The sequence below is a fragment of the Primulina huaijiensis genome, chromosome 7 (assembly GCF_012295235.1).
Source record: "Primulina huaijiensis isolate GDHJ02 chromosome 7, ASM1229523v2, whole genome shotgun sequence".
In the NCBI taxonomy this organism is placed as follows: domain Eukaryota; kingdom Viridiplantae; phylum Streptophyta; class Magnoliopsida; order Lamiales; family Gesneriaceae; genus Primulina; species Primulina huaijiensis.
The window spans coordinates 20,089,223-20,103,834 of NC_133312.1; the positions used below are offsets into that span (position 1 = coordinate 20,089,223).

The following is a 14,612-nucleotide window of genomic DNA, read 5'->3' on the forward strand; positions in this document are numbered from 1 at the left end:
ACCATAGTCTCCCACGTGAAATTTGTACAACAATTGACCCCCAATCAACTTCTTACGTTATCTCAAATTTGTGCCATGATAATTCACCCTCTCTCTGCGCTTTATGATCTTATCTTATGTGCATCATGTTCCTGATGTGGGCTCGCTTAAAATTTGTACCATAATCATCTCCACTTTTGTAATCTCATCTTAGATACATTCTCTCAAAAAGGTACTAACTTGTGATATGGAATCCTTGAGGAGACCATCCTAATGCTTGTGGTTGAGTGCAAAGATGAGCGACAAACAAAATAATTAGAAATCGAGGACGAGGGTCGATGTTTATGGGCAGCAGATGATCGAAAGGTTCGAACTTCTTTCTTGGGTCAAGTGAAATGATACTGGTTTTAGACCTCAAACAACCATAGCACCAGTTAATGGCATATGCTACAGAATATGTGTAACTTGAATACTTGTAGCAGCATCCGACTACAGTACACACACAACATTAACAAAGTGGGACAAAATGCCCAATTCACCACACGAACAGAAAAAGGAAAAAGAAGCAACAAAAAAAAGCCTACAGCTAGAGATGCCGAATTTCTGCAGATAAGAGAATAGACAAAATACTCTTAACTCAGATTCTTCTGAGCAATACACAAACTCTTCGAGATGGAAAATGACCATTGATTCTACACGGCGCTTGCAAAACAATGTCCTCTTAATGACTATGGCTAAAACTTATTAAATGGTACGGATAGAGAATTAACTCAAAATGGGATTAACAACAGAAAAGTTTGAACAAGAATGAGCATTCTTAAGGATGACGCCGAATCTAGTCTGTTTCTGTGTGTAAAAGTTTCACTTGGTGTAGAGTACATCTTCCCATGGATGGCGGTACAGCGGCTGCTTCAGTCTCTTCTGGTCGAATGTATGCCTGAATTTCAAGGGAAAAAAATGGCATATGAATAGTTGGTAGAGATGGAAATATAAGTATATTTGCGCAGCAGAAAGTATTTTCCTGCACTTTTAACTCACCCAATGAGACCAATAGAGCGAGCCAGCACAAAGAGACCATTGAGATAACCGATCTCAACAATCTCGTCGATTTCTTGCTTAGTGAACATGCCACTTCCGGCTAGGAGATCCAAGAACAGAGACCCAATGGCACCATCAACATTGAGTACTAGGTTGTTGGCCTTTGAGAGGGTGTATGTTTCAACTTCAACAGCGTATTCCATATATTTCACAGACGGAAAATTAGAGCGTGCATACTGTTGCAGCAACTCTACCCTCTTATCTCTGTTGTCGCCTCTCTTGATTCTTTTTTAATACAAAAGAAATATCTCCAGATTATGGTTAGAATTGAAACAACTACTTCAAAGAACTGAACAAGTAGAGAATTTCGATACCTGTGCCCGATACCAGGAACACGAATGCCTTTCTTTTTCATGCTCTCGACAAATTCATATGGCGTCAGACCCTGAGAATACAGAACATCAGAATCCGTCAATATATCACAGAGAAGCTAGAGAAGAGAGAAATCTTATAAAGCCACTTTAAATCAAGAAAAGGGCGAAGGAAAAGCTAATAACTAAGGTTGACATGCTTGAGCCATGATCACGAACAATCATAACTCACCTTTTCATATGCATCCTTGAAGTATCGTGCAGCATCATCAATTGCCCCACCAAATCGGGGACCAATAGTCAACAAACCTGTTTTACAATTAAGATCGTACAACTCATTAATAATTTCACAAACTTAACATTACTGTTCTTTTATCAGTTGTTCCAAAAATTAGATATTCAGTTCATATCGCGTAGAAGACATTCATTAACATTCGACCGACCTGAAACAAGACTAGAAACCAGGTCTTTTCCAGCCCTAGCCGTTACTATGGTGTTGTGAGCACCAGAGACACAGGGACCATGATCAGCACACAACATAACACAAATCTGGCATGTCAATATAGGTATTGAAGAAAAGTAGCGTAAGTCCAAACAGAAATTATAAATGGGATAGAAAATTGAAAAGGAACAAAAGGAAACAGTGAACTTAACCCTTTTCTAGGGTCAATTCAAAACGTTGTTGCACGAAGTAATTACAAGTTGAGGCCTGAGGAACGAACACAAAGATAAGATATAAAATCACCTCAATAAAACGTGTGCAATAGCGAGGAAGACTTCGTTTGAACCACAATAAAGAAAGGACGTCGCCCACACCTAATCCCTGTTCAACAATGGAGGACATTGCGACACCAGCATAGGTTGGTTCTTCACCTGCCAATGAGTAAAAGTTTACGTTCAAGCATTGATCCATTGCAGAGGGTGCCAATAATAGAGAATAAGAATGCAGACTCCGTACCCCTATCATCAGAGATTGTGGAGATGATGTGTGTCGGAGCCCGAACTTTGCCGCTCTTGATGGCTACGTTAAGGTCCTCGGGTATTTGAGGTGGTATCACCTCCTTTACTGGAGCTGTTTTACCCTCTTCAACCTAACCAACAGGAACCAAATATTTAAGCAATCAGCTGTGGAGAAAAAATTTACCACGTGAGAAACATAAGAATGCTATTGAAGACATGTAAAGCTTACCAATTTTTCAAACGCTTCTTTGATTGTACTTTCAAATGCTTCATAAGAAGTGGGAACAACAGCCCCAGCTTCTCTGAGTGCTTCATTCTTTGCCTGAGCAGACTCCATCTCACCACCACTCTTAGCCCCCTGATAATTAAAACAGAGTTGGGATAAAAATTACAATGAGAGATTTTTGTAAATCAGAGAAAATGTTACAATGAGGGCAGATGAATTAGCTTACAGCATGACCAAATTGTACTTCCGACTTGAAGAGCCTCGCACAAGTTCCACTAACCCATGCAACCACGGGCTTGTTGATTTTCCCCTGTTTAAGTGCCTCAACTAAGGAATATTCATCACGTCCACCAAGTTCCCCAAGAACGACCATCATTTTAACCTGGTTTCAATCAAAAAATGAAGATCAAAAACAAAATGTCCGGTTATTCATGTCCTAGTCTTTGGAGGAAAAATTAATAAAAAAACATCCAGAAAACAACAGCTATGGAATATCACATATACCTGAGGGATGTTGTTAAACCGCAGTACATGATCAGAAAGTGTCGACCCAGGAAACACATCCCCTCCAATAGCAATTCCTACATACTCACATTTAAATTGAAAATTATGATCTGATCCCAAAAAGGAGAATATAACAAGACCAGACTGGGGTCCAGTGGTTAAATGCGTCCAACCTTCATAAATTCCGTCTGTGACACGAGCAATTGTGTTGTATAACTCGTTGGACATACCACCCTGAAATTCAAGACCTTATCTTCAGAAATTGAGCCGGTCTGATGATGCATAATTGAATAAACCTTGATAAAATTTAACCACAGCTACAGAGCTTCATCAGACGCAGCAGAAAATAAAGTACGGCAATTAACTTTGCAAAGCAGTTTCTCAATTCCCAACTATGATTAACTAATTGAAATCAACCCATTAATCAATAGGTACAAGGTCCATTTGTTGACTTAAGAATTTAACTTGTCAGCAATATTAAGAATATCAGATCTTTTAGGCTTAATCGCAAGCTACACACATAAGGAAGGAGGCTTTGTAATGATTACGCACAGATTTTGAGACAAAACCAACAGATCCAGGCCTGTACAGTTTGCACTGAATTATATTATCAATTGTTCCAGCAGTATCACCAATCTTGAAAGCTCCAGCTTGAATACCTCCAACTGTAGCTGGGCCAATGACAACCTGGCACACGCATCTTTGTCATTAACATTTTTTCCATAACATTCACAAATCTGAAGCAAACGAAGTAATATGCAAAACAAGCACGTAATAGAGAATACTGCTCTTGCATGTATATTAAAACGATACATCGAAAAGAGTTGACAAAATTAGTTACCTTATTGTTTGCTTTAGCATAAGCAATCAACTGTTTGGTGTCTGACTCAGGGACACCTTCAGCTATTATGGCAACAACTCTAATGGTTGGCTGTTTGAGAGCAGCCATAGATGAAGCAGCAGCACTACAACAATGGAAGTACAGTTATCAGGCCATAAAAGAAGCAACATATCTCACACATTTGTAAGTCTTAAAGAACAACCTTCTGAATGATGCAAAGTTAATAAATACATCAGCAGTGGGATGTGCTGCACAAGCGGCTTCAATACTACAAAGAAAGAATATAATTTACATTAGATTATCTAACGGTAAAAGGTTCAAAAGAAAAATATGAGTGTGATACAGATGTCACAAGGGTGATTGAATTTTGATGTCTAATGTTGATCTTAAAGGTTTTTCCCTAGGAAACTCACATATCAAGTGAATAATGATAAAAAAAAATGAGAAAGTAAAACTAAACGCACGCTGAGTGTACTGGAATTGCAATTTCCTCTTGACCAAAAAATAGTTTCTGAAAACCCTCAGAACCAGGATTTATAATTCCAGCAACAGAAGGTGTTTCTCTGCCTGTATAAGCAAAAATAGCAGATAACTTTATTGATGAGATAACTTGAAATCCATACTTCATTGAATAGGTGATACTTGATAGCTTGTTAAAAATAGACTAGCCAAGATGAATAACTTATACTTACCACAAAGAAAATCAAAATCAAGCATCCGCTGAATTGGGAGTTGCTTGAAGTTGTAAAATAGAGCTTGTGTTGTTTTCGAGAAAAGTTGTCCGGTTGCCATAATGTTACCTGGAAAGCCCATTCATGCAAATAAATCAGCATATAAGCATTCCCATAACAAAACTTACATCCGAATGTAATTAAAGCTGAAGGAACAAGCAAGACAAGAAACAAATTAAGAAAACTATTCATGCTCATAAGACATGAGGAACAGCAAAATTGTTTTATAGGCTTGTGTATACAATAACTAGTTTCCAGTTTCAAGCCTTGAGCTCTATGTGGAAAATCGGGTGATCTAGCAGCCTTATTATTTATTACCATTTTGTTAAAAGTAAAATTATCGTTGACAATGTATTTTGCACGTGATTCTTAATGCTATTACATGATCAGAACATTCAGCTGTCTCTCTCAATTAGCATCATGGAAATTGCTGCAAAACAACCAAATCTGTGGCATACAGGTTCTTCTTTAGGACTTTGATGGAAATGACAGTGAAATTGAGAGACCGATTGTAACAACTAACGTAACCAAAGAACTTATATCCCTTTAACATTTTATTCCATTTTGGTGAAATACATTGGAGAAAAAAGTTAAACTTAAATTGATTATGAACAAACCAAATTTCTTGCAAAAAGGCTCCTACAAATAGGTTGGTCTTAGGATTTTTGTGACAGAAAAAATGGACCATGCCCAATTCAAATTCAAAAATTTTAGGAACCAATTGTACTAATTACTATACGTTGGGGCTTTATCTCATCAAATTTCTAGGAAAAGGATTGAGATTTGGAAGAAGTTGGTAGCAAGGATCATGTGTTCAAATTTGTAAAGTTGAGGAGCCACATCTGAAAATTGTAAACACGAGGGACCAAATTTATTCTTAAGCTAAAGATGAGCCAATTAAAATGCAATTATCCCGAAGAAAAGTAAAAACTAGCAGATCTTTCATCATCGGATGAGGCGCAGGGGTCGATATAAGCCACAAAAAGCATAACTACAGAGCTTTGGTGGACGCTAATTCCAGCAAATCATAAACATTAGATTCTACACTTGAATAAAGTGGAAGAGCTCAGCAACCATTTTTCAAGATCATCTTTAGTTTTCAACAGAGACGATCACTTCCAATAACAGAAAAGACAAGATCTAGTTCAATGCATCGTATATAGTTTTCAATTCCTAGAAAGAAGAAAACGAACGACATCCTCACTCCATGGTTCAAAAAACTAAAATGCAACAGCAAAAGCTATGACAGTGATGAAGTTGAAAAAAAACAACACTTCATGATTATGATTATGTAAATGATCAACTGCATACTCAACTTAACATTTCAATCGAGTAATGGATCTTACTTTACACATCTAAAGGCCGCAAGCACAGGGATCAGTATACCAAAAATCAATTTAAAAAAAGGGCACTTGTTAAGAAAGCAGAAAGATCTGTTTTTGGGTCGAAATTTAAGAGCTTGGAGTCAGACAAAAAGGAAACCAATCAAGGAATGTTCCCTCGAAAACATCGAACAAAACAGTAACAGAGATCTGGCACATCAAATCACTTTCCCTATAACAGACTCTACTGGGAATCAAGGATCAACGCTTAAAATGACTAAAAAACAGATCTTTCAATCCCAAACTTAGAAACAATCCACAATGAAACAAGGGTTGATTAGAAAAGGCAAAACTTGAACAAAGAACACGAAATCCAAGAAAATGCAGATACCTTCCTTGTAAAGAAAACAATTCAGCTCTCTACCAGTGAACGAAACACGAACGATGATTTATGTTGCAGGACAAGAATATGGAGGAATAAAAGCGAATTTGTGTGGGGAGTGGATGTACTATATATAGGAAGAGTTGTTTATTGGTGAGTGTTTGGCATTTGTTGTTAAAGAGAAGGTGTGCTCGCAAGTCGCAATACATTTATTTATTTATTTATTGTTGGGATTGAAAATGGATTCGCTCCAACTGATAATTCATGACGTGGCATGGGGCCATTGGCAGGTAGCTAGTGTACTTAACACACGCAGTGAGGGTGTTTGTGCGTGTTATCATTTATACGTTGTGTGCGGGTAGCTGTCGAGGTTTTTTAATGGACTGATGGAGAAAGAAAGCTTGAAAGAGTGGTAAAGAGTGATGAGTGGGTGGAGTGGTGGGAAAGCCCCATGGGGACCGGTTTGGTGTATTTACATTTCCTCAACTAATTCCTGCTGCCATCCGATTTTGAATAGGATATGTTTATTATACTTTTCTTAATATCAATATTTGCATAAATTTCACGTTTCCCACAGGGGCGGTCTCCTTTGCTCGACCGTATACAATGAACGTCACTGTTAGATATTTTTGCATTTGTTCTTGCTTCATAAAACCTTTTCAAATTCTACTTGTTCTGTGTTAATAAACTAACTCATCAAAGTTGTGGAGACGACTATAGATGGTTTCATTCATGTAGTAACTTTGCCATATGTAACTAGGACTCATATGTTGTGGAGATGACTATGATAGATGGTTTTCATTCATTTGACAATTTCGTCATGTAACTAAGACTTATGATAGATGATTTTCATTCATTTGACAATTTCGTCATGTAACTAAGACTTATATATTATCATGTTATTCACTGAAAAATATTTTTTCATGTAATTGGGAATATATACGATTAATTATGTGACAAATTTCAGATAAATATTATTTCATTCTTTAGAAGTTTTCAAGATTTGTGTTCCTTGAAAAACTCTAACTCAAGAATCAATTGATATGATTCTTTTCTTCAGATTCATTTGATATGAACTTCCAATTCAACGATTTTGATAATTCTTTGGTAAATTCTCATCATAGGTTGTTCAGAATATTATATAGTATTACAAGAAAAACGATTTCTTTTTCTTGTAATATTAAACATTATTTCGATTTCTCTCCAACCTTCTGGAAATCTAAGTTTTCTTGTTGTCGAAAAACTTTTCACTACCTGTTGAGCTTTCTGGACAGGTGTTTTTCCCCACATTTGACTTGTTATTCTATCTCTTTGAAAAGATATTCTTCTTGATTTCAGTCTATGACTTTGATTCTTTTGTAGAATTGATTTGTCTTGGATCTGGATATTTGTTTCTTATATTAAAGGAAACTCGATTCTTTTTGGATAAATTATTTGAGCAATTTTTCCATATATTTCTGGTATTCAATAAACTCGTTTGTAATAAAAAAATTCTAAGTGATGTGTATTAGATAAAATATATGAAATTTGATTGATATCTTTCATCAGCCTATTTTCTTTGAAATTTTGATGTAATGTGTGAAGCTCGGCTGAAATCTCGATCTAACATGTGGTAGGTAATTCTTGGGTAAATTACTCTTACAATTTTTCCCTACATTGATTCCATGAGATTTTTCCAAGTATTGAATCTTGAAGATTATCCATTCGTTTTTCGCATATAGCAATGTCAACGGATGAATCTACTCGTTCTTTAAAAGTAGTTTTCATCATAATCTGGGTTGCTTTTATATGAACCAAGGACATGGTTCGTGCAACTTCTATCTTGAGTTTTTCAATTCCTCTTTAATTTTTTCAGAAAGAATTAATTGCATCTCCATCATGTCTCCCATAAGTTCTATTAGATTTCCATTTCCATTATGAAAACCTTATAGATTAAATGATACTTTCTATTTCTTATGCAAGATTTTCTATGATTTTTTCTATCTATCCTACAGAGAATCCTCAATATCTCTGTAGGCTAGGATTTTTCCTTATGATTTTTCCGATCATGTTATGAGATATTGTTGTCTGGCTAAACAAAACAGGAAATTCTTCATCTATTTCGTGCTGAAACACCTCATCTTCAGTTAGATTCTGATTATGTTATATCATATTCTTCCTGACTCAATATTTCTTCTTCTTCATATATACTCTCATCTGAATGAATATCTTCAAACCGGTATACTTGAATTAGATCTTAGTAATAAACCACTTCTTCAATATCTGGAGTTGGTTCGAAGCGTTTTTTCCCTTTCTGTCATTTTCTGGACAATTAATCGAAATATGACATCTTACTCCATATTTATAGCAATTACAATATTTAAAACTTTCAATAGCTCGGGTTTGATATCTTTTTGAAAGTTTTTTTGTTGGTGTTCATCTGGTGCTTCGAGATGAGTCTGATGCTTGGGATGACATCCTAATTCTTGATGGTCCACTTTTTTGCCCAAACTTGTAAGATTTGGCTTTTTCTCTAAACCATATTGTTCTTGATTTCCAAGAAATACTTCAATTTCTTCCACTTTTGGCATAAAGATGAGATCTGAAGCTCTTCTTTTTCTGTCTTTGTGGCATATTTCCGATGATTGTTGGAATATCATTTTCGTTACAACATAAAGGAGTACGTTTATTAATATCTCTCAATTGTTTGTAATCATTTTGTAATGATACCATTCTTCCAATTTTTATTTGATAAAAGAGGCCCTTCGTGCCGTGGTATCTGGATTGCCAGATATATATTCTCTGACGAACATTTCTCTCCAGGGACTTGACATTTTGGCGAATAAGAGCCGCATTAATAAATATTTTTTCTATCCCTGAATTCCATCTATATTTAGTGAATAATATAATATATTCATCCACTAAACATATGTAGTGTAATTAAAGACTATACAGAGCTTGAGTATATTTTTTTTTCTTCTTTATATCTTGACTGTTAAAACAGTCTACCCGTATAAATTGTGCTTTAAATAGGGTAGTCATTCATCCAGCTATCTCACTAAGAGATTTTCCGACAATGACTGACTCTTTGGTCTCTGCCGAAGTCATGTCCCATGCGATTTTGACCGATCCCATCAGGCTCATTTCTAAAAGTTTAATGAATCATTCTTAATTTGTCGAGATCAAATGTTCCAACTGCGGTTCTCATAGACGATGTCCAGTCATCAATGAGATCTTCTATGTTCTTGAAGTCCTGTACATCGAGGTTAATCACAACCCCATAATGATGTATTGGTTCTAAAACAATCTTCTTATAGGGTGTTTGGTGCAAGTGAATTTGATGTCTCTTTGATCTTGTTCCTGTTGGGGGTGCTTCTCCACCTACTTGAAAATCTGTTTGGAATCCTCTTATATTTGTATTATAAGATCTCACAATTTCGTTTGGTGGTTCATGGGAAGATGACCAAGTTATTGAGGGAGATTCACCCCCTATTATGTTCATCTTCAGATCTACGACTTTGAGATTTACAAAAGACTCTGTAAGGTCTTCAAGATCTTCTAGACCAATCTTTTCTATAATTATCATCAGCTTAATTTCTTTTCTGAGGCAGTTTTAATTAGATTGATCACTTTTCTTCGTATATTAAAGATTTTGGCATTACTTTGATTGTCCCTATTTGGTGTAATAAGGGTTCAGTACCAAAAGATGTTGGTAACCTTCCTTCCGAGATCTTTTTACTAAAACTTGGTTGACTGTCTAGAGTTTTGATTCTTGTTTGAATATATTTTAATCTTGCAAGAATTTCTTCTTGTTTCTCAAGGATTTCCTCAATTTTACGCCTTAAATAGTATAACTGATTGTCAAAGTTATGTATCATCTTTTGGATATCTCTAAGATCTCCGGAAAGTTTAGAAGAATTTGTGACTATTTCTAAAAACAATTTAACTTAGAATTCTTATATGTTTCTCTTTGTTTCAGATGTCTAACCTTGCTTAGATCTTTTTGTAAATATTCCAAAGTATTGAAATAAGTCCTGTAAATAATTAATTTCGAACATATGTTCGAATCCATGATTGACTATGAAGACACATTTTATTGCGTGAAATTCATAATATTATGTATTACAATATTGGAATTGTGGTTCTTGAACATATCACATGAGTTTCTCGACAAGAAGACAAATTATATTGAGTGAAATTCATAATATTGGAATTCAGAATATAAAAGCAGCAATCCATGATTGACTATGAAAATTTAGTTGTTTTTTTTTTTGGGCAAATTTTCAATAACTCCCTACATCCCTTCTCATCTTTATCTTAACTCCCTATCCCTTCAATTCTTTGTTTTAGCTCCCCAATATTTTATAATTTCCAAGAATACCCTTATCCTTTTATTTTAGTAATTGATTTTTCTTTTAAACATAAAGGCCCATCATGTTTTCGTAAAATAAATTAAATCTTTTACCTCTTTGACCGGAGTACCACCGTGTTATATCCACCGTATTTTACGAACTGCTCCTCTCTGTCCAACCACATGATCGCAACCGATGGTTACAGACGCAGATTCCTTCAGCAGTACTTAGCACAACCCTAATTCGTTTCCTACCTTAGGGTGTATAATAAAAGATAAAATTTTGAAAATAATACATGAGAGGGGCTAAAGCCAAAATCTCTTTATTCAAACACAAACATTTATTATTACATTGAAACCTCCTGTAGAGGAGGAGAAACTTGTTTAGCTACTTCTAGTAGCCGAACTTGAAAAATACGTAAACTAGAAAGAGAAAATATTACAATTGATTTTGAAAGAAATGAGGAAAATATTCGATGATCTTCACTTCCTTTTTCCTGCCTTATTTATAGAAGGCTTCTTCGGATTTGAAACTCGGACTTCAAATCTTAATAAGCCTTTACAGCTTGCATATGGACCCTTTAGTGGTTGAGCGGTCCTACTTTCTTGAAATGTCATTTTCTAGATTATTAGTCTAGAAATTAACTTTTCGTCTTCTTTTATCTCTCCCAAGTACCAGTAGAGATGAGTCTGGAGGATATCAGCTGTGATCTCATCTTCTTTTTCTTTGTACATTCTGATGATGGATCTGAGAGCTGCAGCCTCACTTCTCTTATACTTGATTCTTCTTTTTAAAACTTTCAGATATACACGGTACATCTTTAAGTTTTATTCTGATGTGTTTAACTGGTTCCATTTACCCTTCTTTATAGTATTAGGTTTGGGTCCAATTTTCTTGTTTTCTTTATTGGATTCTTTTTTTAGATAAAGTATCCAATGTTCTTTCATCTTTTACCACTCATTATTAGTGGTTCTTGTGTCTTTTTCCACCGATTATTGGTGGTCCTGTTTTCTCCACTCACATGGTGGTCCTCTTTTTGTTAGTGGGTTTGGTCACCTATCCCTTTTAATTTTGTCGAGGAATTTTTGGCTTTTTGTTTCCTCGAGAAAAATGTGATTGTGGTCCTTCCCCCCTTGTCTTTGTCTCGGTAAAATGTTTCCGATCAGATCTCGGTTTGAAACCTTTACTGAACTCCTGTTCTTTCTGATTTTGGCATTCAGGACAGATGTTTTCTGACCATCTTCCTATATGTGCCATATTACAGAATTTTCGGCGAGTCTCTTTACTGGCCGGCAGCTTGCTGTTCCATAGAAGATTTCTTTTCTTCTCGAATAAATCTTCTGCAAAAATTATTGTTTCTCCTGTCATTGTGTTTAACAGGAATGATCCATTTAAAGAATTTTGGTAAAACTTAAATGGAAACTTGACTTTGTCCATCTCCGTGAGACAGACCCAGATACCTCATGCTCTCCTGGTAGATATGTCATCTTCATTGAATGAAGAGACTAAGGGGTTTTCATTTGTAGGAGGATCCTTTATAAATTTTTGAGAATTCATGTCTGGCATCCTTAGCTTGATAAAATGAAAGGCTTCGTGTGAGCCTTTCCCTGCTGGTTCTAGTGCTGCACTAAAAAAATACAGCTCCAAAATATCTCCTCTGGACAAATGATCATTGTTTGTCCAAGTTTCATGTACCGCTTCCTGTATCCATTTTGGTAGTGCTGATATCTCCGGGAAGCTGGGTGAAGTAGTATAAACTGAGGAAAGAGCCCCAAATTCATACAAGGCTTTGACCTCCTTTGGATATGAATTTTGTTTCATCCATACCCTATGATATTTTCCTGCAACATCAACTCGAACCATGGCTGGGTTGATGCCAATTCTTGTGTTTAATTTCTCCCAATTCTGTTGGTAAACCTGAAATGGAGAAATTTTAGTTTCATTAGTACCAACCTTAGTTTTGCCTTTGTCAGTACGAGGCCTAAGGTTGATCTCTCCCTCTTCAATCCCCGAGGTGAAAGGTTGACTTGAGGACTCGAGATAAGGATCTGGAGTCTCAATTTTTTTTCAGTCGACTCATCTGGAGATGATCTCGACTTAACACTTGTGCTAGGGGCACTTGAATCTCCTGCTCCATGTATAGAGTCCTGTACTCGAAAACTTTCTATTTGGGAAACCAATGGTTTCTCAATGCCTTGGAGGATAGGCCCTTGCATTACAGACCATAACTGAGTATATGCCTGTAACATCCTGTGATTCGATCAGAGACAATTCTCTTATCAGCTTGTTGAGGCCTTCCCGCAACTTCTGCGTTCAGTGCTAACTTGTTATACTCGGTTTGCAGCATTTCAAGGTGTTCCCTCAAATGTCTCTGCATCTTGATAATAGCATCAATGTCAATGCTGTCCATCTCTTGTTAAAAAATCTGCAAGAATATTCTCATGAGATTTAATAATCACAATATCAAAAATATAATTTTGACATAATGCTTGTCATCTTAATAATCTGGCCTTCTCAGGTTTAGACTCAATTATATTCTTTAAGAAAGCTTTCACCTATGTATTATCAACTTTCAAAGTGAATTTCTTTGCAAGTAAAAATAATGGTCATTTCTCAAAAGCTTTTTTTACTGCATAAAATTCTTTTTCGTTGATATGTCATCTGATGACTTCTGCATCTGAGAATAAACCACTACAATACCTGCACGGTTTTTCTCCATCTGGTGCCCAGAAATGATCACTGGCATTTGTGTATAATACCAGATCATCCTCATCTTGAGGAATAGCCATTTTTGGAAGATTCTTACAAATCTCCTTTAATTGAACTAATCCCTTTGTGTGTTTGTCTGTCCATATAAATCTAGCATCTTTCTTCAATAATGGACTAAACACTTTCCTATGTTTTGCTAGGTTTTTAATAAACATACCAGCAAAATTAATAACTCCTAAAAAACTTTGAAGTTGCTTCTTGTCTTTGAGACTTTCTGGAAAATTCTGCACTTTTTCCACTATGTGTTCTTGAAGAATAATTCTGACTCATCGATTTCAATTCCGAGTAATTCAATCTTTCTTGTTGCAATGACTGCTTTCTTTTCAGATACAACCAGTCCTTTTTTACAAACATTGGAGAAAATCTCCAAATGGTTAACATGTTCATTCATATCTTTAGATGCTATTAAAACATCGTCAATATAAACAAACATAAATTTAAAATAATCTTTAAAAAGATTATCCATTTTTCTTTGAAATATCTGAGGTGAATTAGCCAATCCCATTGGTAATACTTCTCAAATATAATGTCCTTGTGGTGTAGAGAAAGCTATGAATTTCTTGCTTTCTTCTTGCATCTTAATCTGGTAAAATCCAGACTTACAGTCGAACTTAGAGAATATCTTAGCATTGCGTATGCAACTTATAAGATGTTCTCTACTAGGCATAAAATACCCATCAAACTCCAGAATCTTATTAATTTCTTGATAATTAATAACTAATCTGGGTTTTTCTCGTTTTATCTCACCATGATTTCTTACCAGAAAACTTGGACTACTATATGGTGACATTCCTGCTTTGATTAAACCAAGGTCCAAATGTTCCTTGATTATAATCTGCATATCCCTTTGATCAATGATATTTATTGAGATAGACTTGCAACGGACAAATTCATACTCTTTGCCTTCCTTAATTTTAAGGCAAACTTTGAGTTGATTTCTGTCCACCATGCCAAAGGATCTTCATTGTAATTTTCTTTGATCATTTTCTTGACATCTTCTAAGGATACCTTAGATTCAAACTCTACTTCATTATGATGTAGAGTTATCTTCAGGTATTCCATATCTTCTGGTTGAAGCGTTTTATCTGCTCTCAACTGGAGCATTGTTTCTCCAAACCTTCTAGAATCTTTCATTTTTGGGTTCAGAAGTTGTCCTGA

At 35.6% G+C, this 14,612-nt stretch overlaps 1 protein-coding gene across 1 annotated transcript; it reads right to left on the minus strand.

Annotated features, from left to right (window-relative positions):
* Positions 1 to 549: 549 nt before the first annotated feature.
* On the minus strand, positions 550 to 6,569 carry LOC140980956 (ATP-citrate synthase beta chain protein 2). The gene is made up of 17 exons (XM_073447097.1): positions 6,364 to 6,569; positions 4,612 to 4,719; positions 4,384 to 4,486; positions 4,122 to 4,187; positions 3,920 to 4,043; positions 3,631 to 3,765; positions 3,252 to 3,312; positions 3,079 to 3,155; positions 2,801 to 2,956; positions 2,578 to 2,706; positions 2,347 to 2,479; positions 2,134 to 2,261; positions 1,832 to 1,937; positions 1,621 to 1,697; positions 1,392 to 1,462; positions 1,018 to 1,302; positions 550 to 916 (listed from the first exon to the last, which is right to left on the minus strand). The coding sequence occupies exons 2-17, from the start codon at positions 4,709 to 4,711 to the stop codon at positions 841 to 843; spliced, it is 1,827 nt and encodes a 608-aa protein (XP_073303198.1). The 5' UTR covers positions 4,712 to 4,719; positions 6,364 to 6,569; the 3' UTR covers positions 550 to 840.
* Between the last annotated feature and the right edge of the window lie 8,043 nt (positions 6,570 to 14,612).

Excerpts from the sequence above, each read along its gene's own strand:
- LOC140980956 (XM_073447097.1), bottom strand. The coding sequence starts at position 4,711 with ATGGCAACCGGACAACTTTTCTCGAAAACAACACAAGCTCTATTTTAC. Across the intron at positions 2,707-2,800 it reads AAGTACAATTTGGTCATGCT|GGGGCTAAGAGTGGTGGTGA; the intron begins GTAAGCTAATTC and ends TTTAATTATCAG. Across the intron at positions 1,463-1,620 it reads TCAAGGATGCATATGAAAAG|GGTCTGACGCCATATGAATT; the intron begins GTGAGTTATGAT and ends CTGTATTCTCAG.